The 25,746-nt window shown below is 50.2% G+C and overlaps 2 protein-coding genes across 15 annotated transcripts; one reads left to right on the forward strand and one right to left on the reverse strand.

The window, feature by feature from the left end:
- The first annotated feature begins 612 nt into the window (after window positions 1-612).
- On the forward strand, window positions 613-8,583 carry LOC147598784 (uncharacterized). 14 transcript variants are annotated; one of them, XM_086760657.1, is made up of 10 exons: window positions 613-841; window positions 934-1,167; window positions 1,364-1,469; window positions 2,601-2,675; window positions 2,809-2,826; window positions 3,685-3,765; window positions 5,287-5,341; window positions 5,438-5,718; window positions 5,830-5,930; window positions 8,348-8,583. In XM_086760657.1, exons 4-8 carry the CDS (start codon window positions 2,663-2,665, stop codon window positions 5,595-5,597), a joined length of 327 nt encoding a protein of 108 aa, XP_086616783.1. In that variant the 5' UTR covers window positions 613-841; window positions 934-1,167; window positions 1,364-1,469; window positions 2,601-2,662; the 3' UTR covers window positions 5,598-5,718; window positions 5,830-5,930; window positions 8,348-8,583. The 14 variants fall into 14 exon arrangements, 9 of the variants coding, with proteins under 9 accessions (XP_086616783.1, XP_086616782.1, XP_086616787.1 ...); XM_086760656.1 differs by having other exon boundaries at window positions 614-841; window positions 1,364-1,465; window positions 2,586-2,675; XM_086760661.1 differs by having other exon boundaries at window positions 614-841; window positions 934-1,114; window positions 1,364-1,465; window positions 2,586-2,675.
- Window positions 8,584-22,695: 14,112 nt separating this feature from the next.
- LOC147598785 (uncharacterized) lies at window positions 22,696-24,785 on the reverse strand. Its single transcript, XM_086760458.1, has 3 exons — window positions 24,689-24,785; window positions 23,334-24,265; window positions 22,696-22,806 (listed from the first exon to the last, which is right to left on the reverse strand). The coding sequence occupies exons 1-3, from the start codon at window positions 24,783-24,785 to the stop codon at window positions 22,696-22,698; spliced, it is 1,140 nt and encodes a 379-aa protein (XP_086616584.1).
- Between the last annotated feature and the right edge of the window lie 961 nt (window positions 24,786-25,746).

Raw genomic sequence — 25,746 nt, forward strand, 5'->3', positions numbered from 1 at the left:
CCGAAAGCGGGAACTGCAGCTCGGAGTCGCGCATACACAGTGCCCACACGGCACCGAGCTCGCTGCTGCCGCCTGGTGACCGAAAGCGGGAACTGCAGCTCAGGAATCTTGCATGCGCGCTGCTCTGCCCTTCTGGCAGGCACAGATGCCAGAACTCGCATGCTCGGGAGGGGAGCCACCACCGCGCACGCGTTTTGCTTTGCCATTCTCCTGGCAGCTTCAAAGTCCCGACCACGCATGCTCGGGTGCCGGGCCCCGGCAGCGCATGCGCATTGCCCTGCCCTTATCCTGGCAGCTTCAGCCGCCCGACCGCGCATGCTCGGCTGCCGGGCCCCGGCTGCGCATGCGCATTACTCTGCCCTTCTCCTGGCAGCCACTGATTTCCAACTGCGCATGCGCGGATGCCGGGCCACTCTCGCGCATGCGCAGATGTCAGCCTCCCTCGTGCATGCGCTGTGCCCGGGAGCAGCATGGCGGTGTGCGGCCGGCGGGTCCCGGCGGCGGTGATGGGTGAGTACCGAGGGCACCCGTGAGGTGAGCGAGCCCCTTTCGTGGCTGCAGCGCTGTCTCCTGCCCGCCCGGGGAGCCTCAAGCCGCCCGCTCGGAGCCGAGCCGGGCGAGGGCAGCCCCGGGGAGTGACCCGAGAGCAGAGAGGAGGGAAGAGGGGCAGGAGGGGGCCCCTCTCCCGGGCGGAGACGCCGGGCACCTCCCCAGCTTGTCAGAGCTCCCCCTGAGCCTCCCCCGGCCCCGTGCAGCTGCCCGCCGCTCCGGCGTGTCCCCTGAGGCCTGTCCCGTAGCACCGGGCCACGCCCTGCCCTGAAGGCTGCGAGGGGGGACCTCAGTGTATCTGGAGAATCCCCTGCGGCAGCAGGCGCTCCGGCCAGGGGCCGCGTGCGGTAATAACGGTCGCTGCTTCTTCTTTCCCTCTCCCAGAGGCCGTGGCTGTCCGTTCCTCCCTTGGGAATGCTGTTGACTGCACTCGCCTCAGGCTTGTGTGGGCTGTCTCTGCCCGGCCGCGCTCTCCTGGCGGTGCGGGAGCGAAAATGAACGGATGGAGCGCTTACTGCCTGTGGAGAGGAGCTGCTGCAGCTGAAGCTGGAGAGGCCACAGAAAGGTAAAGAAGAAGAAACCAAAGGCCAGCCAGCCAGCAGCTGCCTCCTACTGCAGGTGAGAGAGAGCCTGCCTCTCCGGGTGAGGAAGGATCCCTCTTTGTACTTTTCAGCAGGCCAGACCGCCAGTGCGCACTGCACAGTCTGTATGTGGAACCTGAAGCACGGTATGGCCGCGTAGTGCATGAGCGAGCGAGGCTGTGTCTAGGAAGCTTTTTGTCTAAGAGCTGTAAGACACCCACGTATTCTCTTAGGTGGAGGACAGCCAAGTGGTCGGAGTTACAGAAGAGGAGAGAAGCAGAAAGCAGCATCTGACCTGTCAGATTCTCCCAGCAGTGCCGGGAGTGAGAGCTGTGGTGAGTCCCCGGCCCCTGGGGCTCCGCCTCCTCTCTTGTGCGTCCCTGTCCTTCCCTGCCGCTCCCCTGGCCTCCTACCTACCTTTCCCAAGCTGCTGTGATTTATTGTTGTTGTTATTGTTTCCCTCTACCTCTCCTCTTCTCTCTGTTCTTCTATCCTGTTCCCCCTTTCTCTCTCCCTTTAAATCTCTTGTTCTACAGCTTCCTTTTGTTTTTATCCCTGCACTTTTGTCCTGCCCCTCTCCTTCCTTTTTTTGTTCTCTGTCTCTGTCCTGCAGCCCATTGCTGTTTTTGCCTTTTCCATTTCTTTGTCCTGATCTGCATCTGTATTCTCCCCCCAACTAATTTCTCCAGCCTGTTTTCTGGCCTGCTTTTCTTTGCGCCTCTGCGTGCCTGCCCTGTGCCTCTGCCTTCCTATCTCTCTCTTTCTTTTCTTATCTTTCTTTCTCTATCTCTTTGTCTTGCGTACTATCACTGTTTTTTTTTTTCTGTTCTGTATCTCACTGTCTGTGACGTCCTCTGTGCCCCTGGATGTGTTTGCAGCCCCTGGGTGCAGAGCTTGTGGCTGAGGACAGTTGCAGGGGAGGGGGTGATGTGCTGTGGGGCTTTGGCAAGGGCCCCTGCTCCTGGTGGGCTCCAGCTGGGGCTGGAGGTGGGGCAGCCCCAGATGGGTCCAGTGAGGCTGAGGGTGGGCCTGGCCCTGGCCCTGCTGTATGAGGGGCCTCCAGCTGTAAAGGGGGCCGCCTGGGCATGGCTGCTGGAGGGGACTGAGGAGTGAATCACAGGCAGGTGCCTCCAGCAAGGAGTGGCTGATCCATCTGAGCCCTCCCTGACAGAGCAGACACCAGGACGCAGTGCCAGGAGCTCCGTGCCTCTGTCGGCCACGTGTGCGAGCCACCACGTTCTGCTACATTTGTCATTCAGCCCTGTCCAGAATGTAGCTCTGGTAGAAGTTAGATAGCATGCATGGTCTTGCTAGAAATGAAGCATAACCCTGGAGCATTTGTTTTCTTGTAGGAAGCTAAAGCAGGTGGTTTTTGATAATGTTGTCATTGCATGTAATGACATACTTTCCTAGTTAGCTTGGTATGACACCTATTTTTTTCTACCTACACCCCAGAAAAAGTAAGTTGAGCTTTGAGTCTCTCAGCATCTGAAGCACCACGAGCGGCAGTTGTGGCGTCGGACTTCTTGGGAATGAGTGGAGCCGGTGAGCAGAGCACTGCGGCGCTTTTGAGGAGGAGAGTGCCACAGAAGAGACTGGTGGTAAGTGGTGTGATGTTGAAGGGCGGTGCTGTTTGGTAGGTTTTATTTTTGGGTTGTTTTTTTTTTTTTTTTTTCAGATGGTGATGAGGAGCTGGGTGAGCACAGCACCATCTTAGTTAGCGTGGGGTTGTTGTTTTGGGGATGGAATCTGATTTCTGGCCCTTTGAGAGCTAAGTTGAGGGACCACAGCCAAGGAGGGAACAAGGTTGAAAACTGCAGGGAGGGTGTAGTAAATTGATGGGAGGAAGAGGGCTCCCTGGGAACAGTCTCTCTCGGGAAGGTGAAGGGGGAGACGTTACTGGTCAGTGTACGCTGGGCAAGAGTGTTGCAGCCTGGGGCGGTCTGCCTTTTATGCAGTCTCTAGGCTGGATAATGTTTGTGGGCCTGTAGAGGTGCTGGCAAGGGCTGGCGAGGAGCAGCACGAGCTTTCAGTGCTGGCACTTTTGGTGTGGCAGCAATCGTCCAACATTTGTTATTTTGAGGCCTTTTTTCCGGTGGGTGGCCGTGCGGAGTTGACAGTGAAAGTGGGAGCACTGGCGTCCAGGAAATCCCAGAGCCCTCCTCTGCTCGGAGGCAGTTCACAAGGACAGAAGTGTTGCTGTGCTCCTTAACAAACAAATATTCAACTTGGCACATAGAGGGTGAGGAGATCTCGGCTGTACTTAGGGTTGAGAAAATGTATGTAGGCATCTGTGTCTGTCCCCTGCCTGTATGTAGGACAGCGGTTCGAGTGAAACTAAAGCTGCCAATGAGTCAAAAAAAGGCCCGGGTGTCTGAAAAATGCAAAAGCTTTAAAGGCCGGTATCAACAGCTGTACCAAGGGTGCTGCAAAATACTCTGTCCTTCACGTGGTTTTAGTCCTGAGAAACCTCGCCCCAAAAGGAAGAGTTAGATTCCTGCCTAGCTTTAAACTAAGGGGTTTTTCCCTCTCTCTGCTGAATGTCGACTGCCAGCGTTTCACCGTGGTCGCCCTTTCCTTGGCCATGAAAGTACGAGATGGATGGAAAGGAGCCGTAGCAGTCTGCAAGTACAAGGTACATCTGAGATGTGTGACTGCATTTTTCCTAAGGGACTTGCCACATGGATTTTAAAGTGAATGTTAAGAATGTGGCACTTTCCTTCTGTAGTCTTTTAACTAAATATTCAGACACAAGAAAAATCAAATGAGGTGTGGTCTGGAGCATAGTCTGGCCATGGGAAAGTAATTTGTATATTATGGACAAGGAAAAAAAAAATGCCACTCAATTTGGGGAAAGTTGGTGTGATCCAGTGGGAGATGGAGGGGTTCTCGCTGGGGATTGCACATTGTGGGTCCATTGTCCGGTGTGGGTCATCTCGTGCAGGTTATGCCGGGTGAGTTATGTGCTGTGGATTGTCCTGCGTGGACTCCCTGCTATAGGTCATCCTTATGCACCTTTCTTCCCACACGTACCCCTTGTCCTTGCGTGTCCATCTCTCCCTCGTATCCATCCCCACTGTCCCGCTCTGTGTTTCTCAGCCCTCCTGACGCGTGGATCAAACTCTACAACTCGGAGAGAGTTATAAAGCAGGCATGTTTATTCGGCACCGGGTGCGTGGGGGATTGCTTCTCCAACAGCACGCACACTGACAGCACATTTTACCAAAAATGTATACGGTGCAGGTATACACATTCATAGGATTGCACAATACAGACATACATGTGCATAAGCGAGGCGGGGTTATTAAAAAACCACTTGCGTTAGCATTTCAGATCTGTCTCTGGTGGTCGTTTACTTCTTCAGGGGTCTGATCTTCCTCTAGATGAACTTTAGTCATTCACCCATGCTCTCCTTTCACTTGGGGATTTCAGCAGTTTCTTAATAACTTCTGACCAACGTTGCAGCTCCTGTTATCATGTCCTTTTCGTCAAGGACTAATATGTCAAGCATACCAGTTTCTTGACAAGTACCAGTCCCTGATAAGCTTAAGTGAGTTTCAAGGCAAACAGGATTGTTAGGCATTGTCTAGCAGACAGTTAGTCTCCTAAATCAAGCAATATGCAGACAGTCTTCTAAATCAAGCAATATTTAGCAGACAGTTAATTCCCTGTATCACTTCCAAATGCTTTTCACTAAGACACCCCCCTGTGCGAGATTTTCCTCCCTTGTGAGTTTTTTTTCCCCTGTGTTTTGCCCTTTGCGTGCCTGGCACTCTTGTTTTGTGTCCCTGTTCCCACTGCTCCAGCCCTGTTCGACGCCCCGCTTTTTGGCGCTGCCTCCCCACGACCCCTCTGTCTCGGGATCCTTGGGGCGCTGCCTGTGTTCCCCAACTTGCCCAGTGCCCCCCACCCCCAACTTTTATGGAGATTGTTTCCATTCTAAAATGAAAACACTCTAAATGTTTTCATTAGAAACTTACAAGTGTGTTCATTTGTATCAGTTGCATGTCTTGGGTTTTCTTTTCCTATTTTTTTTTTTTTTGTTCCACTTTTCCTTACCAGTGGTGGTTGGTTTTTTCCTTAATATTAAACTGTTTTTATCTCAAGTCACAAGAATTGTCCCTTTGACCTTTCTGAGTCTCTCCCCATCCCACAGGGTCGGGGGCAGTGAGCGAGCACAGTTGCTGGCTGGGGTTAAACCACCGCACAAGGTCAGCTGCAAGCCCTGCCTGGCTGATGCTTTAGGCTCTTGATGTCATTCCTAGTGTCTTGACGGTTTGTCTTTGTTCTTTGTCGTTGCTTTTTAGTGCCTTTTCCTCTGCTGTTTTGGGCAGCAGTGGTTGTGGAGCCGCTCCAGGTAGCCACTCTCTCAAGGGCAAGGGGGTGGCAAAGCCGCAAGCTGGTGCGCAGTCCGGTCGGACGAAGGCAGCCACCTGTCACTGTGGATCGGTATTCCGGAAGACATAACTGAAGGCCGTCTGACCGGCAGCTGCCTCCCGCTGTGTGCAAGAGAGAGCCTGCCTCTCTGGGTGAGGAAGATCCCAATTTGACGGCTGCCGCAGTCTAGATTGCCAAAGTGCACCGCAGGGTCTGTACGCATAATTTAAAACGGGGTATGGTCAAGTACTGGGTAAGCGAGGCTACGTTTCTAGGGAGCTTTGTCTCATAAGAGCTGTAACGCATCCCCCTCTTTTCTTAGGTTGGGGACAGTCAAGCAACTGGAGTGACAGAAGAGGAAGGGAAAAGAGGAGAAAGAAGGGTCTGAACTGGCAAACTCTTCCTGGAGCGCCAAGAGCTGTGGTGAGTCCCAGGCCCTCGGGGCCCCTCTCCCCTCCTCTCCATCTCAGGGCCTCCTTGGCCCTCCCCCAGCTGCCTCTCTTTCCCTTTTTCTTTCTCATGCTGCTGTGATTTTCTTGGCTTCCCTGTATCTCTCTTCTCGTTCTATTTTTCTGGTTTTCTCAGTCTTTATCTTTCTCCTTCTTACTCTTCATGTACAGCACCCTTTCTTTTTCTATGTGGGCTCTTGTTCTCCCCTCTCTCCTTCCTTTTTTTCATCCTCTGGCTCTGTCCTGCACCCATCACTGTTTTTTCCTTTTATTTCCCTTTATGCTGGCCCACTTTTTTTTTTTTTTTTTCTTTGCAATTTCCCTGGTCTGTTTTCTGGCTTTTGTGTCCTCCCTGTGCCTGTACGTGCTGCTCTGAGTCCCTGCCTTCCTGTCTCTCTACTCCCTTCCCTTTCTTGCTTTATCCCTTTGTCTTGCTTGGTGTTGCTGTTTTTCTTCCATTCTGCCTCTCACTGCCCTTTTTCTCCTTCCTGTTCATCTCTTGCTGTCTCTGGGCCTTCATGCTGTTCCCTGGCCTGTTTTATTAAGTTGATGTGCCTTTGTAGCCCTTTCAAGATCTAAGTTTCTCCAACACTTGTGCTTCTCACGAGTGCACAGTCTCTCTCTTTTTGTTTTGTCTGTCAGTTTGTCTTGTGCCCTGTCGTGTCGTTTCTCACTATGTTCCTTTGTCCCGATCCTTGCTTGTATTCATGTTCTTCTCTGTCCTCCTGACAATCTTAAGTTGATGTTTTTTTCCCATCTCCATCCTGCTGCTGCTGTTTCTTTTCTCTGCCTTCTCCGTGTCCCTCTTTCTGTCTCTTTTCCTTGGTCAGTGCTCACCAGATCTCACTCCTATTTTTGTCCAAATCTCACTCCTATTTTTTCCTGGTTTTGTCCTGTTGCCCTGCTTCCTCCCACTTTATTTTCTGTTTTTCTCTCTCTGTCCCATTTGCTCTCCTGTCTTTTCTAACTGTACTCCCCTGTACAGCTGGGTGTCTCTTCTTTCCTTTCTCTTTCCCTCACTATCTTTTTTATTTCTTGGTCTTTCTCTCTCAGTGCTCATCACAGTTGATTTTTTTCCTCCAGAGCTGTCCTGCTCTCTGTCCCTTTATTCTCTCTTTGTCATTCTGTGCTGCTTCCCGTGGTTGTTTTTTAATTTCTCTGTCACGGTCCTGCAGGCCGTTGCTTTTTTATTTTGCTTTCATTCCTGTGCCCTGCTTTCTGTCTTTGTTTCTCTTTGCCTTTGTTCAGCCTCCCACCATTTTTTCCTTTCCCATTCCATCTCTCTGTCCTGCTCCCTATCCCTCTTGCTGTCCCAAATCTGGGGTTGTTTACCCAGTGCGCAGTACGCCAGGCTTATGCACAGAGCAGAGGTATTTATTTCTGTAATTTCTGCACAGAGATGGGTGCTAGGGGCTAAATCCACAAAGCTAGCCCACCTGGTTATAATGCTCAGTTTAAATTCTACATTCTCTGTCTTGCAGCTGCACGCTATTTGATTGTTTCCCCTCCATCTCTCTCTGCCTGTGGCTCCCTATCTGTCTTGTAAGCCGTCACTGTTGTTTTTTTCTTTCTCCATGTCACTCTGTCTAGCTTCCCAGTCCCCGTTTTTTAATTCTTCCCTCTTCCCTGTAGGCCAGTCCTGTCCTATTATTTTACATTGTGTTCTGTCTGGTCCTCTGTCCCTATTTATCCATTGCTCCCTCTCTGCCCTGTGAGCTGTTGCTCTGGCCCTTTTTATTTCTGCCTCTCTCTGTCCAGCTCCCAGTCTCTGGTTTTCCATTTCCTCCCTCTGTGCCCTCTAGCCCGTTGTTTTTTTCTCCTTTATCCAGCTTGCTGTCTCTGGCTCCCTGATGCACCTGATTTACAGTTCTGCCCCTGTTCTTTCTGTATGCATTGCTATACTGTTTGTTCTCCAGCTCTCTATATTTTTCAGGCTCCTTGTCCCTATTTCTTAATTCTTCCCTCTCTGCCCTCTAAGCATGCAGCTGTATGGTTTGTTTTGTGTTGTCCCCTTGTTGTCATCTCTTCTGTCCAACCTTTGATGTGCCAGCTCCCTTTCACTGTTGTTTCATTCCTCCCTTTCTTGTTATGGCTTTAGCTTTCTCCATCTCTCTTGGTCTGGCTTCCTGCACCTAGTTGTCTTAACCTCCCTTTCTGTCATGCTGCCTGGCTCAGGTTTTTCCTGCATCTCCATCCTGCTCCCGATCCTTCTTTGCTGGTCTTTGTCCTGCTCCCTCTCCCTCTTTCTGCTGCCTCTTTTCCTCTCTCCGCTGCTTCTTTGCCCACCTCTGTCAGGCTCCCTGTCCCCGTCCTTTTCTCGCTATCCTGTTTCCTGTCTCGTGCTTTCTCACTACACCCCCTATCTGGCAAGCTGCCTCTTTTATCTTGTAGTGTTCTGCGCCCTGCTCTTTGTTTTTGGCAGCCTCCAAGTCTGCCCAGCAGCCTGGTGCTCCAGGACACAGCCGACCGACTGTACGTTCCCTGCCGAACCAACGAGCGTGGCTCCTGGAATGACTTGGCAGTCGTTCCAGTGACACGGAGAGGGGATCGGAGGCTGCAAGCTCCAGAGCAGACTCGCTGCTCGGACTTATGTGCGTGACTGAATAAACACTTGCTGTCTCCTTTGACTTCATGGCTGCGTTTCTGCTCCCTTTGTATGGGGACAGGGGCTGTGAGGAGTCCAGGGGAGGAGGTGATGCAGTGTGGGGGTCAGCCAATGGCCCCCAGTTCCTGCTGGGCTCTGGCTGTGGGCCGGGGCTGGAGGAGCCCCAGGTGCGGGCAGTGAGGGTGATGGAGACGGCCCCTCCCTGTAAAGGGGTGGGTGCTGTTGGAGGGGCTGGTGCTGCCCTGCCCCGGGTGGCCGTGGAGGGGCCAGTGCGAGCCACGGGGGGCGTGGAGCGGTCCCGAGCGCCGCCGGGCTGCGGCTGCGCCTGCAGCGATGGAGAAGGTGAGCGGGGACGGGCGATGGACCGGCGGGTCTCGGAAAAAGCCCCGAGGAGCGCAGCGGCCGGGCTGGCGCGGTCTGTGTGCGGGTACAGGAAGTGGCGGGGGCGCGGCCGTGCTGCGGCGTGCTGCAGTCAGCGGTGGGGGCTGCCAGCGTCCGCGCTGGGGGTTGCGAGGCTCTGCAGTGGCGCTCGGCGCAGGGGTAACGGTGTGCCCCACAGGAACGGCTGCTTTGTGCGGCATGCTGGGAACTGTAGTCCTGGGGTACAGGGCTTGCGGTTGGCCGTTATGGCTTCGCAGAGCATGCCGGGAGCTGAAGTCCTGAGGCACGAGGCATCCGGTTCGCCATGATGGCTCCGCGGAGCATCCTGGGAGGTGTAGTCTTTCCGCACCCAGGGCCGAGCACCCATCCTGTGTTTGCCAGTGCGTGCAGGTAGGTTTAGTTTTTGCTGCCACGCCGCCGCATTGCTCTCGGGCTTATGTGGAGCATGTGCTACTCCTGCGGCCCCGGTGTAGTTTTGTTCTCGTTTTTGTGTGGTTTGCTGTGCGCTTCAAGCCGACTGAACAGAGATACTCTGGGGCGCTTCACGTGCGGGGTTTGGCACTCGCCCGTGCTCAGTGCTGCCGCCTGGCGAAGCAAACCCGGTACTGCAGGTGCGAGCCACACAGGCGCTGCCGTGCTGCTCGCTGCCGGTCGCCAGTACCGGCAATGCGATGCTGCGGTGCGGTGCCGCCGCGCTTGTTGCTGCCTCCCGGTAAGAAAACGCCGCTGCCGCCCCACGGGCACACTGCTGGCAGGCGCTCGGCGTGCAAAGCACAGAACTGGTGTGCCAGTCCTGCACAGGGACAGAGCAGCTCTTCCGCCAGTGCAGCGGCAGGGCTGTGTGCCAGGGGTGCTTCCCGGGGGCGGGTGGGGGCCAGGACCAGCAGTGAGGTGAGGGAGCCCCTTTGGCCGGTGCGGGGCTGTCTCCTGCCCGCTGGCCACCTGGGGCTGGCAGGAGGGGAAGCTTCGAAGCGCCCACCACGGCAGGGTCCCGGTCTACTGGAGCCAGGGGAGGGCAGCCCTGGGGAGTTACCCGAGAGCTGAGAGAAGGGAAGAGGGGAAGGAGGCAGACCCCGCTGCAGGCACAGATGCCAGGTGCTTCCCCCAACACAGCAGAGCTCCACCTGAGGTTCCCTGAGTGCCGCTCACCCTGTGCAGCTGCCCCCGGCTCCAGCACCTCCCCTGAATCCTGTCCTGTAGCCCTGGGCTGCTCACAAGCCCTGTCCTGAAGTCTCTAAGCTGGCAATCAAATGCGTTGGATTCTCTCTTAACGCAGGTGCTGTTAGCAGCAGTCCATGGAAAGAGAGGCATCTCCAGATGCTCTTGCAGAAGGAGAGGCTTTGGGTACTGTCAATCTGTGTTTATAATGCTTGCTGCTGATTCACTTGCTCTCCCAGAGGACATGCTTAGGATGTGATTCTTCCTTTGAGAATGCTGTTGACTGCAGTCGCCTGAGGCTTGCGTGGTTTGTCTCTGCCCAGTATCGCTGTCTTTGTGGCACTTCACAAAGATGGACAGGCGGAACGCTTGTTAGCTCTGGATAGGAGCTGCTGAAGCTGGCAAGGCCAGAGAAAGGTGAAAAAGAAGAAACCAAAGGCTATCCGTCCGGCAGCTGCCTCTCTGTGTGATGAAGCATTTGTTTCTGTAGTGTGCAGCAGCCTAGACCCGCAGCGTGCAGCGCAGGGTCTGTATGTGTAACGCAAAGCACAGAACAGATGTGTAGTGTGTGAGCGAGCAAGGCTACGTGTCTAGGACATCTTGTCTCTGAAGAGCTGTGAGATACCCTCTTTTTCTTTTAGGTGGCAGACAGCCAAGTGACTGGAGTTACAGAAAAGGAAAGGAAGAGAGAAGGAGAAAGAAGCGTCTGAATTGGCTGACAGCGAGAGGTGCGGTGAGTTTCAGGCTCCTGGGGCCCCATATCCGTTTCTCTGGGTCCTGCGCCCTTTCTGTCCCTCCCCTTGCCTCCTCTGTTTCTCACACTGCTGTGCTTTTTTTTTGTTGTTGTTGTTTTTGTTTGTTTCCCTGTATTGCTTCTCTTGTTTCTGTTTCTCTGTCCTGGTCTGTCTCCCTTTCTCTTCTTCCACTATTGCTTTTTCTTTTTGTGGTTTTGCAGTTCTCCCTCTTTCTTGTGTTTTTAATCCTCCATCTGTGTACGGCACTCCATTGCTGGTTTTTCCTTTTCTATCTCTTTGTCCTGATATGCATCTGTTTGTTTTGGTTTCTTTTTTTTTTTTCTTCCCCTGCACCTCCCCACCTTCCCCATCCTCCCTCATTTTTCCGGTGTGTTCCCTGGCTTTATTTTCTTCTCTGTGCCTGTATGTGCTGGTCTGTGTCCCTACCCTCCTATCTCTCTTTTTAACGTCTTATCATTCTCGCTCCATCCCTGTGTCTTGCTCACTGTCATTGTTTTTTTTCATTATATATCTCCCTGTTCCTGCGTTCATTCCTGTTTGTCTCTTACTTGCCCCGATCGTTTGTGTCACTCCTTGTCCTTATTATTTATTGCTTCACCTCTCTGTCCTTGTTTTTTCTTGTGGTCCATGTATCTTGGTCTTTGCTGTCTCAGTGTCCTGCTCACTGTCTCTTTCTTCCAGTATCCTGTTGTCTGGTTCCCTCTGCCTCATCTGTTTCCTATATTGCTCTCTCCTTTCTCCTGTCTTTCTTTGCCCCCCTGGCCTGCAATATTTTTTCTGTTTCTTCTTTCATATCTCTGCCTTGATCCTGCAACTCTCCTCCTCTGTCTGCTCTCTAATGTTTCTTTCTCCCTCTCTGCCCTATTTCCTTTTCCTTTTTCTCATATGCTGTCTTTCATCCTCCCTCTGACTTTTGGTTTCTATATCTCCCTATCTCCATATCATTCCTTGCTGTGTCCTGTTTCGTAGCTTAATGTCCCATTATCCCCCTCTGTACTACTCCCTGGCTTTTTTTTCTCATCTTGTAGTCCACGTTTGTGTTTTCTTTCTCCCTCTCTTTGTTCTGATCTGCGCGTGTCTCTTTTTTCTGTCCTTTTCTCTGGCTTGTTATCTGGTTTTTCCCCTCCCTTCTTCCCTTATTTCTCTCATGCAATTTCTCTTGATCTGTTTGTTTTGCTCTCTGCTTTTTTTTAATCTCTTTTTGTCCATCCTGGTCGCTGATCCTGTTTTTCTTCTGCCACGTCCCAGCAGGGCTTCTCATCCCTTTTTTACTGACTTATCCATCCCACTGTTATTTTCCCTGCACCTTAGTTTATCTGCTCTTCAGTCTTTCTCCTTTGTTTTATTTGTCTCTTTCTGTTCCTGTGTTCTGTCCCTCATGGGTGTATTTTTGTTTTCTGTATATTCTCCTCCGGTAAGAACTACTGAATTGTCTCAGGGGAAGGGTAAGGATACAGGCACAGAGCCTCATAGTGGACTCCCAGGATTTATACACAGTCACAAGTAAATGCTCGGTATCTCTTTTGCACTCGTGGCTGTGTTTGCAGTCCTTTGTACTTGGTGACCAATTGTCAGAGAGTCCACGGAAGCAGGTTACACAGCAGGCATCAGGGGCACGGCTGTAGCTGCGGGCTGGGGCCCGAGGAGCCATGGGGGGGCTGGAGAGGCTGATGGCGATGGCCCGGTGTACGCTGCGGGGCTGCAGCCTCAGGACATGGTCTGCTTGGGGCATGTCTTCCTGAGAGCGTCAGGACGGTTTCAATCCACCGGTGCAACAGGCTGACAGCGAGTCGGAGTCGACACTGTCGGGGCAGCTTCTAGTCATTTCCTGAGAGCTGGTGGAGAGGAAAGGGGAAGACAGGTGGGATAGGGCTGCCTCCACCCCTCCGATTACCCGGAGACGTTCCAGCCCCTGGCAAAGGCGCTGGGTGCCTCGCTGACTCGGCAAAACTCCTTCAGCCACGCTCACCCCGTGCAGCTGCACCTAGCTCCAGCCTCTCCCCTGAAGTCTGTTCTGTAGCTACAGAATGGCTCTAAACTCTGTTTTAACAGCACCACTGGCCTCAACGCTCTCTAAACACGTGATATTCTCCCTAAATGCAGGTGCCATTAGCATGAATTGAGGGAAAGAGCAGCGTCTCTGGCAGCTCTTGCAGATGGAGGCGTTCCTGCCTGAGGAGAGCTACAGTCATCGCTGTGGGTAACGGTTGTTTTTTTTCCTCTCCCAGAGGCAGCACTAAGGACTGGGGTTGTCAGTTCCTGTCTGGGGATGTTGTCGACTGCATCTGGCTCAGGTTTGCAGGGGCGCATTTGTCCTCGTGGCATGGGTGAAAAGGCAGGACCGTGGCTGGACGCTTACTGGCTGTGGACGGGAGCCGCCGCAGCTGAAGCTGGAGAGACCAGAAAAAGGTAAAGCAGCTGAAGAATAAAATAAAGAAAGTCCTGGCAGTAGCTGCCTCCTGCTGCAGATACGAGACAATCCCCCTCTCCGGGAGAGGATCGATCGCTCTTAGCGTAGTCTTCAACAACTCCGCTCACTGAAGTGCGTGGCAGGGTAGGTGCGTGTGAGGCTCCGAATTTTGAACACCTTGTATTGTAAGCACTGTAAGATGCTGAAAACAGATGTCTGTTTTCTTAGGTGTATGACAGTCAAGTCATCAGAGGTATAGAGGAGGATGGCAGGGGGAGAGAGAGGCAGACAAAGAGACAGTCGAACCATCAAAATCTCGCAGCAGCACCTGCTCTCGGCGCTGCGGCGAGTCCCGTCTGCCTGGGGTCGTGTCATATCTTTTCAGCATCACTGGCCGCACCCTCTCTTTTTCTCACCACTGTTGTTTTTTTTTGCTTCCCTGCCTCTCTCCTGCTCCAATTCACCAAGTCCACCTCTTTCTGTTGTTCTACTCTCTGTCGTTCTACTCTCTGTTTTTTTTTTGTTTTTGTTTTTGTTTTTTTTTTCTTCTGTCTGCACTTGTGTCCTGTTACCTGTCCCTCTTTTTTTATCCTCTGTTTTGGCCCTATAGCCCAACACTGTTTTTGTCTTTCTCTATCTCTGTCTGTATTCTTATCCCAAATTGTTAGATTTCTCCCCGTCTGCACTTTAGCACTTTACAATTCCCACCCCCACCACCTTTACCTGTTTGGCTCCGCGTCCCTGTTTTTTTCATTCTTCTATCTCTGTTCTGTATTGTATTCTTCCAAGTCCCTTGGTTTCAATTTTTTCCCCACTGTGTCCCATAGCCCACTCTTGTGTTTTTTTCATTTTGTCTGCATTTGGCTCTCTGACCCTATTTTTAAATCTGTCTCATCCTGTTTAGATCACTGAGGTTTTTTCGTTATTTCTCAGTTTATCTCTGTCCAACTCTCTTTTTTTTTTTTTTTTTTTTTTTTTTTTTTTAATTCTTCCCCCTATACCCGGAACCGATCAATATTCTTTGTTTTTGTTCATCTCTGTCCGTCTGGTTCCCTGCCACTCCCTCCTATATGGCCTGTAGTCCATTGATATTGTTTTTCCATCTGGGCCTCTCCCTGTGGCTCCCTTGCCCTATTTCTCAAGCCCACGTCTCTGTCCTGGGGCTGATTGCTGTCGTATTGGGGTTACGTGGCAAGGTTATGTTAGCTGTGGTGGCAGGGCAGGGCAGGGGCTGCAGGGATGGGTTCTGTGAGAAGACTCTGGGAGTTGCCTCCATGCTGGACAGGGCCACTTCTAGTTCCAAGACCCCCTTTGCTGCTGGTCAAAGCCGAGACCATCAGCAACACCGGTAGCACCTCTGCGATGAACGTTTTAGAGCGGGTAAAAAATGCTGCACGCAAGCTGTGATAGAGAAAATGCGAACCAGCCCTGCCGATGCCAAGGTCAGTGAAAAAGGGGGTTGGGGCGGGGGGCACTCCAGACGCCAGAGCAGAGGTTTCCCTGCAGCCTGTGGTGATGACCACGGTCAGGCAGGCTGTCGTCCGGCAGCGCGTGGAGCACCCCGCAGCAGAGCAGGAGGATGTGCCTGAAGGAAGGCGTGACCGTGCAGAGAGATTGCGCCAGAGGCGTCTCCTGGCAGAATCCGCGACTCCGTGGAGAAGAGCCTAGGCTGCAGCAATAAAAAAAGTTTGAGGACAAAGTAGCAACCGAGACTACATGCGATGAACTGACTGCACCTCTCATCCCTTGTCACCCTGCATTGCTCAGGGCTACGATGTACAGCAGTAAGCAGTGAAGGTGAGACCAGGAAAAGGGAGAGGGGGTGGGGGAAAGGTGTTCTTTTTAGATTTGGTCTTATTTCTGTTGATTCTACTCTGACTTTGGTCGACAATAAATTTAATGGATTTCCCCAAGTTGAGTCTGTTTACGCCTGTGATGGTCATTGGTGAGCGATCTCTCTGTCTGTATGTCCACCTACAAGGTTTTTATTGTATTTTGTCATCCTGTCTTGCTGAGGAGCGGGAGCTATAGAGCAGCTCTGAGGGCACATGGCAGCCATCCAATATTAAGTCACTGCAGTTTCTTCCCATCGGGCTCCCTGTCTGTCTTCTTGTAATCGTTGGCTATGTTTCTTGCACCCGACCACTTTTGTAATTTTCTTTCTCTCTCTCCAACCCTATCTTTTTAATTCTTGCCTAAGTTGCTTCAACTCAGTAGGTATGTACATTTTTTTGCCACCTTATCCTCTTTCTCTGACCTAATTCTAATTCTTTGATCGTGTTTCTCATACCCTGTCCCTTTTCAGATTTTCTTCCTACGTCTCCCTCTAATCAGCTCCTCTATTTTTTAAGTGTTGAGTATGCTACCTGTATTCTAGCGATTTCAAAATTTTCTTTGTATGTCTGCCACTCTCCATCTCCCTGTCTGTAATTCTTAATTCTTCCCTCTGTTTTGTGCCCTGTTACTTTTTAGACTTTCTGTTTCTTTGTCACTAATTTGCTAGTTCCTGGTTGCTTATGTTTGTTGTAGCTTGTTGCTTCTCAAAATTTCCTTTCTACATCCATCTCTATCTATCTGTTTCTAGTTTTGCCAATGATGTTCCCCCTCTCCTCACTTCATAATTTTCCCTGTTACTTGTCTTGTCTTTATCTTGGTGTTCTGGGGTTCCTTCTGCGTTTCTCTCCTGCCCTCTGTCTCTTATTTACTGCTCTGTCCCCGTCTTTCTGTGTATTCACGCAATGTCTTGGCTCTCCTTTCTATACACACTTCGCTGTCTCCACATCGCTCGTTTGCAGCATCCTGTTTTCCAATTCCCCGTCCCCCGCCTTTTCTCTATGTCCTTCCTCCTGCTTTTCTCTTTCCTTTTTCTCCCTGTGTCCTGCTACATTTTTAAATGGAGCCTTGTAGCTAACTCACTGCTGGGATTCTTTTAATACGCATTCATGAATAGACATTTCCTGCCTCCTCTGTGCCCCTGGATGCGTTTGCAGCCACTGGGTGCAGAGTTCACAGCTGAGGACAGGCGCAGGGGAGGGGGTGATGTGCTGTGGGGCTTCAGCAAGGGCCCCTGCTCCTGATGGGCAAATGTCTAGCTAATCTCCCATGTGAAAAGGGTCAGCAAGGAAAGCTCTTGCTGCTCTTCACTCGCTCTTGCTAACGGCCCAGAAGCATTGCGACTCGTCGCTTCTCTGGATGATTTGCCCACCAACACTTCACATCAGCTAAAGCCGGCTGCCCGGAGGAAAAGAGGCTAGGAAAGATCGTAGCAGGCACAGTTGTTGCCGCACGAGAAGTGCCTGCTCCGGAGGCTTCTTGCGAGCAGCGCTAAAAGCACATGAACATCGCGTCTCTGTGCTTTCCTGAACAGCTTGCGCTGGGACAGTTACAGCCGTGTTTTGCAAGCTGTCCGGGGCGCTGAGGCACTAAAAGTGCGGATGTGTGGCGACTGTCCAAGACGAGAACCGGCTGCTCTGAAAGCCCTTCCTGCTCTTCACGTACGCTTTCTAGCAGCTCTACGGACACACACACGTCAGCCTCTTCACTGTCCTACACAGCTAGCACGCTGGCGGTTACCGTCAACTTGGAAGCAGCCGCGCAGAAGGCAGTCGCCCTCCAACCGGCGAACAGCGCATCATCGCGGCTACACGCGAGCTGGCCGCACTCGGAGCTTTCGCGGCTCTTCTCTCGCTCTTTCTCGCAGAGCTCCGGCGATGCACAACTCGAACCGCGAAAGCCGCAATGAGCTTTGTGCAAGCTGCGCAGAAGAAACAAGGCACTAAACCGGCAAATGTCCAGCTAATCTCCCACATGAAAAGGGTCAGCAAGGAAAGCTCTTGCTGCTCTTCACTCGCTCTTGCTAACAGCCCAGAAGCATTGCGACACTTCTCTGGATGATTTGCCCACCAACACTTCACATCAGCTAAAGCCGGCTGCCCGGAGGAAAAGAGGCTAGGAAAGATCGTAGCAGGCACGGTTGTTGCCGCACGAGAAGTGCCTGCTCCGGAGGCTTCTTGCGAGCAGCGCTAAAGGCACACGAGCATCGCGTCTCTGTGCTTTCCTGAACAGCTTGCGCTGGGACAGCTACAGCCATGTTTTCCAAGCTGTCCGGGGCGCTGAGGCACTAAAAGTGCGGATGTGTGGCGACTGTCCAAGACGAGAACCGGCTGCTCTGAAAGCCCTTCCTGCTCTTCACGTACGCTTTCTAGCAGCTCTACGGACACACATACGAGCTGCTACAACTCGTAGACAACCTGGTCATCCTTGGCTAACATTGTCCAATTGTTTGGAGAAATAACCAACCGGTCTTCTTCATTCTCCATTTTTCTGAGAAAGGATTCTTCTGAGAGCTGAGTGCTGTCTTTCACGAACAAACAGTTCAAAGGGTTTGGTTAAATTGGGCAGCCCTGGAGCAGGAGTGGACGTCAGAGCTGCCTTCACATTCTGGAATGCCTTTCGAGCTCCAGGTCCCACACAAGGGGTCCCTCCTTCGATTCCTTTAATCCACAGGTGACACCAGCCAGCCATTCCCAGAAATGTTCGCAGCTCCTTAGCTCCTTTTGGCTCCGGCATTTGGCAAATCTCCTCTTTTCTCTCATTTCCAAGTCGTCTTTGTCCCTGTGTGATTTCAAATCCCAAATACATGACAGTCTCTTTTCCAATCTGTGCTTTCGTCTTGGAAACTCTGTTACCACTTTGGCCCAAGAAATTTAGCAGGTTAGTAGTCAAGTTGAAATATTCTTCTCTGGTTTCTGTGGCTACTAAAATGTCATCTACATATTGCAACACCAGTCTTTCAGGATAAATTATTTTGCATGTTTCTAATTCCTTAGCCAATTGATTTCCAAGGATCGTTGGGCTATTTTTAAATCCTTGAGGTAGCACTGCCCAGCTGAGCTGAGTCTTCTGCCCAGTTGTGGGATTTTCCAGTTCAAAGGCAAAATACGCCTGACTATTTTTGTCAAGGGGCATACAGAAAAAGGCATCCTTCAAGTCCAATACTGTGAACCACTTGTGATTTTCTTTTAAAGCTGTCAACAAGGTATATGGGTTTGCCACTAAGGGGTGAATATCTTGGACTAATAAATTTATTGCTATTAAAATCTTGTTCTAACCTATATTCCTCACTTTTTGGCTTTTTTCACGGGTAAAATGGGAGTATTGAATTCTGGTTCACATTCGACTAATAGTCGATATTTTTTTTTAAATTTCAATTATTTTCTCAAGGCCTCTTCTAGCTTCTAATTTTAAAGGGTACCGGTTTTGTCTTACCGGTTTGGTGCTTTCCATTAGAAGAATCTTTACCGGTTCTGCTGCTTTTGAATGTCCAGGAAGTTCGGCAGCCCACACCGAAGGGTTACTGCATTGTCCACTTCTTGAGGGATTTCATATGGCTCTGAAGTTGTCTGTAACACAAAAATTCTTGACTCTGTGGCTTTTGATTAGGGTATATTTAATTGCATTTCACAGTTTTAAAAATTAACTTTTGCTTGCAATTTGCTCAATAAATCTCTCCCCAGTAAGGCAACAGGACACTCTGGTATATATAAAAATTGGCCAGTTCCCATTGCTTACCCAGCTTAAAGTTAAGGATTGAAAGAAAAATTTCTGTTCAGCTTTCCCTGTGGCACCAATTTTGTCTACGTGCTTTTTACTCAATTTTCTTCTACAAGTACTTAAAACTGAATAGCTCCAGTATCAAAATAGAAAATCCTTGGTTTGGGTCCCCAGCTGGATTGTAACCAGGGGTTCTGCTGGGGATTTCTCCCCCAGTCCTCTTTGCACCTCTGACACAGGCATCTGCTGTGCTGCCAGTTTTTTGTTTCTTTTTCAGAATAAGGACATTCATTTTTCCAGTGCCACCATTCTTCACACTTTGCACACTGATTTTCCCAATCTCTCTCCTATTGCTGTTATTTTATCCATTCCTCTACCACACCCCGACCTCATCCCCGGTTTGTTCCCCTACCGCTTGTCGAAGTGCGGGGCAGGGCTCAAGCCGCTCCTTGTTCTGTCTGGTCTTGTCAGCTTCCAGTTCTCCCTGCAGTAGGACTGAATCCCTCATCATCCAACTGCCCCGCTCTACAGCTCCCACCGGGGGTTCGGTGTTCTGCCCCCTTTTTCTACTGTTTCATTGGTTAAACCTGCATCAACACTTAGAGACAACACATGAATTCAACACATGAATTCAACACATGAATTCAACACATGAATTCAATGTCTTCCTCTTCAGTTCCACAATTTAAACACCGCTTTTTATGCTACAAGCCAAACAAGATCTTTTCAACCTTTTTTCTTTCTTTTTTTTTTTTTTTTTTTTTCCTCTAATGCCAAAGCCATCAGATCCTTGGGGACATATCCGCAATCTTTCTGCCACTCGGGGTGATTTCTCAAAGCAAAGAACAAATCAACATAGGGGACCACATCTCACTTTCTTTCCCTTCTACAAGATAACATCAACTGTAAAATATTGTATCAATTTTTCCTAGTCATTGGGTCTCCCCTTATATCCTCCCACTGTTTAAGAACACATCCCAGTAGAGACTTCATTAACGTTTCCCCTCCCATTGAGGTAGACATAGAAGTTATGTGTTTTCCCGTATTTTACAAAAGAGTTTTTGGTACCATAAAGACAATAATACTATTCTACAGACAAATTCAATCCCATCACCAAGAAAAGTTTAAAACCCCAAATGCAATACTGTATATTATTCAAGTCCCGTACACCACAACACATGCATACAGACTTAAAAAAAAAAAAAAGAAAAACACCAAAAACCAGCATTGAAGCAACAATTACCAGCTTGTAAATCACTCCTAAAACACCCTGGGGCCCCTTTCCCAGCTGCGTACAAACCTTACCAATACTTCCCATACTCGTAAACAATTTAGACCAAATGCCAAACACCAGACAAATGTAAATGACAACTGTCCCAAATACAAAAACCAAACCAATGCAAATGACAATTGTCCCTGCAGGCTTCTCTTGCCAGCTAACCTACCCCGCACGCACCGGAGCCCCGCTCCGGGGAAAGCAGGGCATCACACGGATACCGTCAAGCCAAGCCTTCAATTTAATGCTGCGCAACACAGGGTTAAATACCCGTACACCCGCTACGCACGCGAACGCACCCGCCCCCCTGCACCCATAGACCCATCCATGCCCGCCACGCACCTACCCCTACACTCCTGGACTTATCCGTGCCTACTGCGTACGTGGACGCACCTGCCCCCTGCACTCCTGGACTTATCCGTGCCCACCACGTACAGGGACACACCTAACCCCTGCACTGATGGATTCATCCGCGTCCAGTGCGTGAGTCGCCACGGACTGCCCCTCCAGCGTACGTGCATCCCTTCTAACGTTACCCCACAGTCCCAAATACGCAAATGTCCAACCCAGCAATAGCTTTCGCTTATGACTTACGGGCAGACGCCCAGGCTTCCAGAACAGACGGGTACCCTCTGAGCGCCAGCTCTGCGAAGCTTTCGCCACGCCTTACGGGCAGGCTATCCAGAGCAGACAGATTTCAAAGAAGAAGTGCCTTACCCTTTTCTCCAGGGAACGTTGCGAGGAGCTTTGTGAGTTGAGAGTGATGGGTCTCCCCAAGAATCCCTCGGTGCTGGCCGGAGTTTGATCAACACTCGATCTCATCAAGTCTCACTCGCAAGGTCCCATCTGGGTCGCCAAAGCTGTTACCGAAATCCGGAATAAAACTCCTTAACAGCAATGAGAAGTGAGGAAGCAGGCACTCCTTTATTGCAGCGCTGGGCGCACGGGGGATCGCTCCACCTAGCGTGCACACCCATTTGATCAACAGCACGGGTTAAATACACATTAATTATACATATTCATTAAATTCCAAGAAATAATATGCATAAACATAAATTTTCTGAGAAACCATTACATCATTTCCCCACCCACTCGCGCATGCCCAGTCTTTTGAGTCAAGGGTCTTTTAGTGGTCTCGGTGGTCGTCAAAACGCCCCCTCCTCGAATTCGCTGGTCAAACTCCTCCTTGAAATCTCCATCTCTGGTCTTGAGAACAGGTTGCAATGCTCCTTGATTTTCCTGGCTCCAAAATGATGGCTCAGGGCCTATTTCTGCAGGTGGTGTTTGGGGGTGTTTGGGACTTACCATTGTATTAAAGATATGCTAGGCTAGCTTCTAACAAATGCGTATTATAATATCTCTAGGGTCCCACTCCCTTTAGGAACAAACGCATTTTATGAAGATTTAACCTATGTGACTACAGTTCTACAGTTAGCAAGAATCACCTCATACTGATATTTAATTTTCAACATTTATGTCATGTAACATGGCTACCCGGCATAGTGTTTCTCCTTCACGTCGCAGATTTTGTGCGGGCGGCCCACAGAGCCGCACCCACGCTGGAAGCGAGCCGGGTGGCGGACAGGCGGAGGGTGGGGTAGGAGCTTTCTCGCAAGTGCCACGTTAACTTTGTGTCTGTAATCTTAGGTGTAATGAGGAAGGATGGCCACAAGGTCCGAGTCTGGAATTGCTCACCGCGCAGGTGAGCGGCAGATGGTGGTTTGTCTGAGCTGGGACATGTCGTCAGTAACGTCTATGTTCTCCAAGGTGACGCGGACTCACACCTGTTTCTGAAGGTTCACGCTGGCTTTATCTTACGCAGGTGACGAAGAGGGACCCGGCAACCGAAGGAATAATTCATCGGAGCCACCGCAGGGTTTTCTTGTTGAGGATGCAGTCGGACCCCCGGCCCTGTGAAAGCTAAGTGGAGGAACGGGTGTCAGAGAGGGGTGCAGGGTGGGAGGAGAAGAGGTTAGCAATGACAGAAAGGGGTTTTGGAGAATATAGGTGGGTAGAGGGGGTGTTTGAGGAGAGACTGCATTGGGGAGGTAAATGAGGCTACTTATTCCTCAGGATAATACTTGCCTGGGCAGGGCAGTTCCAGCCCGTGTCTGTTGTTTTGTCCCTCGTGTGGTTTGTCTTTTGTGTATTTGACCTTCCTTGGGCGTCAATGCATTTTTATTTTTGCTTAAGGAGCACAGCGGGAGCCATCCCGAGGGTCTTTGACGCCGGCACTCGCTGGCACGGTCCCGATCGGGCCCTTCTTTTACGGTGTCGCAAGCTTCGGGCGCCGGTCGTTCTCGCGTCTCGGCAGATTAGGGACGGTCCTCTTTGATGGCGTCATTCTTGGCAGCGGCTCTGCTCTCTAGCCGTCGATTCTTCAGAGCGGGATTGCTTCCTTGCTTCCTGATGTTTTTAGGTCTAGAATCCAGGCTTGTCGCACAACTGTATTCTCTGCTTGTAGAGTAAGGTCCGGTCCCTGGCCCTGACGTTCTACTCTGGCGGTGCTGGAGAGTGTCCTCTCGTAGCCATCTCGGTCTCGCCGGTCATCTTCCTCTCCGAGGAATTTTTCCATCCAGATGTCGTTTTTCCATCTGGGCGTCATCTTTCCAGCTGTGATACTTCTCTTGATTCAGCCTTGTAGTTTACAGCGTGCTGTGTGTTGTCAGTCTGAGGATGTGGGTGTTTGGCTCGGATCTGCCCTGCCTGGAGCTGTAGAGCGGAGAGTAATGTCTCCAATGAACATAGCGATACGCCTTGAGGATTGAGGCAAAGGTTGTGCGGTAACGTGTGTTGACGCGGAAGTAACGGACACTGCTGACGACCGATATGATCAAGCAAATGCCACTTTATTGTTGATACATCCCGGTTAATATAGCCCTTCTAATTCCGTATCACGCGCAAGCTCTCTACTAATTGGCTAACTATATCATGCACGCGCTCCTAGCTAAAGTATGATTCGTTAAGTCTCTGTGTTCACGCGCACGGCTCTCTCCACCTGCACCCTGCTTCACGTTCAGCCCCCAGTCACGTATGCCAGCTGTTTTCCTTCTTCTCAAGGTTGCTTCGTTTACTTTCTCACAGGGAGCTTCATTACTTTCTCACAGGCGGCCTCTCACAGGTGGCTTCAGTATTTTTCTTACAGGCAGCTTCAGTACTTTCTCACAAGTGGCCTTATCGATGTCCTTGAGGCCTGCTACTCAAAAACACAACAATTCCATTCGGTCTGGATTGTTCACTAAGTGCCCCTGGCTCTCCAGGTATCCAACAAATCCCCCTTTTTGTTTTTGAACAATCCAGACCCCAGTCATCATACGTTCCATAACTTTCACAAGGCATTTTAAAATACACCCCAATATCATTAGTGCCAACAGCAAAGCCACTAATATTACCAGCCCATGTACTATCAAATCTTTTAGCCAACCTGTGACTCCCAAAGATTTCAGCCAGTCCGAAAGTCCATTTTCCACTTGTATTGCGTGCATGTTCCGGCGTAACTCTGCCAACTGATAGTGTATTGATTTAGAGTGATCAGAAATATTCATGCAACACATACCTTCAAAATCTTCACATCCATGTCCATGCGCTAATAACAAAAAATCAACGGCTGCCCGATTCTGCAAAATAGCATGACGCATACTATCCATGTCTTCTAACAATCCCGATAACATGCTAGAGGTTAAATTCATTTGCTTTTGTGCCCAACAAGCTAATCTATTTAAGCTAGCTAAAGCTTTTGCAGATGCCGCCCAAGGAACAAATATAGATAATGCTATACGCTCAGCTGTCCCCAACAGGGTTAAATTGCCGTCACAGTTGGGAGCTAATACTTTTAGTGATCTCCTTGCTCGAGTACGATTTCGCAATACTTTCATAGATGGAGCAAACATTATCAGTTTTCCAAAATAACACGGTCCTCCTATAGCCCCTTTTGGCACTCCCGACCAGGCCCGATCCCCACAAATTAAGAAGTATCCCGGGGGTATGGCCTTGGCCGTGTCATTCACCCAAAGAGGCATCTTTGAACCTTTGATTTCTGCTCCCACTGCTCCATTACAATAATCTCCTGAGCTGTTTTGATAAGTATACACAGGTTTTCCTTGGGTGTCAGTCATTTTACTAGTTACATCAGTCCATTGGTTCCTGTTCCATGCTGTATTTACCCCCTTTTCTGTAAAAAGGGGACCTCCCAGCATAAAACAAGACCCTGAACCATTTAAGGATCCCATTAGATCTAACTCTTGTGGATCCCAAGGCAAACTGTGATTTAAATGCCTAATCACCAATGCTGCAGCTATTCCAATTTGATTGCTATTCCCAGAACAACACACCGGTCTCTGTCCAGGGCGGAGGCTGGCGCACTCCATCTTTGCGTGGCATGTTTGATTCACCACAGTCTCATTCAAAACAGTGTGATTATTGACCCATCCTTTCCAGTCATCCGGATTCCAATAGGGAGTACCAATCAGACACGTACGAAAAGGATCAGCAGGAGTAGCCATTGACACACAAAACGATGATTGGTTTGTAATGTTGGCAAATGTCAGCCACACGTTTGGTCTGGGGTCAATACGATGTAAGTCTGCAGTCTCACCGACACACCCAGTTACCAGCATCAGGAGGATGATGATGATGCATCCTGCTGTCCCAGGTCTTCCTTCCAAGGTTTCACCCATCGACTTGGAACCCATCGTGGTCCTTCGTCTTGTCAAAACACAAACATAACCTCGACCGGTCATTTTCACTTCTGCCGGACCTCTCCATTCCCCAGTTTTTAAATCCCGGTACTGCACCTTCACCGAATCACTTTTCTGCAGTCCAGATTGCAATGACATATGATGAATTACAATTGGAGGAGATTCGCGGTCTCCTGTTAATCTCAGATAATTTAGCACATAAAGCGCTTTTGCAAGCCTTTCAGAGGGTGCCGGCTCTCCCCCTTTTTGTTTTTGCAAAAGCGATTTTAAGGTGGCATGTGCACGCTCTACAATGGCTTGGCCTGTAGGGGAGCGAGGAATACCTGTTACTCTGCGAATACCCCACAGTTGGCAAAAGCGTACAAACGTTTGCGAAACATATGCAGGGCCATTGTCAGTTTTGATTTCTTGAGGAGCTCCTGGTGCGGCAATGGCAGCATGCATATGCTTCAGAACATGTTTGGCTGTTTCCCCTGTTTGATTTTTCCATGCAGCAGCGACTAGCTTGTCTACTATGTTGTTTCCTATGGACAAGCCTTGGTTAAACTGATGACTGCGAATGTGTGTTATAAAATAAGGTTCTCTGCGTTGATTTAGCAAAAACAACAGCTGCATCAATAACATATACAAAGTATTATTTTTTACTGTTTTTATCATGGCACGTTCTAAACGCTGTGTCGTGCCCACCACATACAATGAATCTGAAACAACATTTAGAGGCTCATCATGCCACTGTTGAAAGGCCCACACCACTGCTCTCAGTTCAAGCGTCTGCAGGGAGTCCGTGATGTAACCTGTAAGAATTTGATGATTCCATTGGTTATTACTGTACCAAGCGATGGCAGCTCGTTTAGATTTCCTCCCAGCATCTGTAAATACTGTGAGTCCTTCTACTGGTACTTCCGACCTGCGAGGGGCTTCTTCAAAGTCTTGATTTTGCAACAGTGACAAAAGT

Source organism: Chlamydotis macqueenii, chromosome 16, assembly GCF_036417535.1.
Source record: "Chlamydotis macqueenii isolate bChlMac1 chromosome 16, bChlMac1.mat, whole genome shotgun sequence".
Taxonomy (NCBI): domain Eukaryota; kingdom Metazoa; phylum Chordata; class Aves; order Otidiformes; family Otididae; genus Chlamydotis; species Chlamydotis macqueenii.

Coding starts and splice junctions, on each gene's coding strand:
- LOC147598784 (XM_086760657.1), top strand. Junction 3,766..5,286: donor TAGCAGTCTGCAAGTACAAG/GTACATCTGAGA, acceptor CCCATCCCACAG/GGTCGGGGGCAGTGAGCGAG. Junction 5,342..5,437: donor GGGTTAAACCACCGCACAAG/GTCAGCTGCAAG, acceptor GTTGCTTTTTAG/TGCCTTTTCCTCTGCTGTTT.
- LOC147598785 (XM_086760458.1), bottom strand. CDS start 24,785: ATGGGTTCCAAGTCGATGGGTGAAACCTTGGAAGGAAGACCTGGGACA. Junction 24,266..24,688: donor GCTGGTAACTGGGTGTGTCG/GTGAGACTGCAG, acceptor CCCTTTTTACAG/AAAAGGGGGTAAATACAGCA. Junction 22,807..23,333: donor TGGAGAGCCAGGGGCACTTA/GTGAACAATCCA, acceptor TCCGCTCTACAG/CTCCAGGCAGGGCAGATCCG.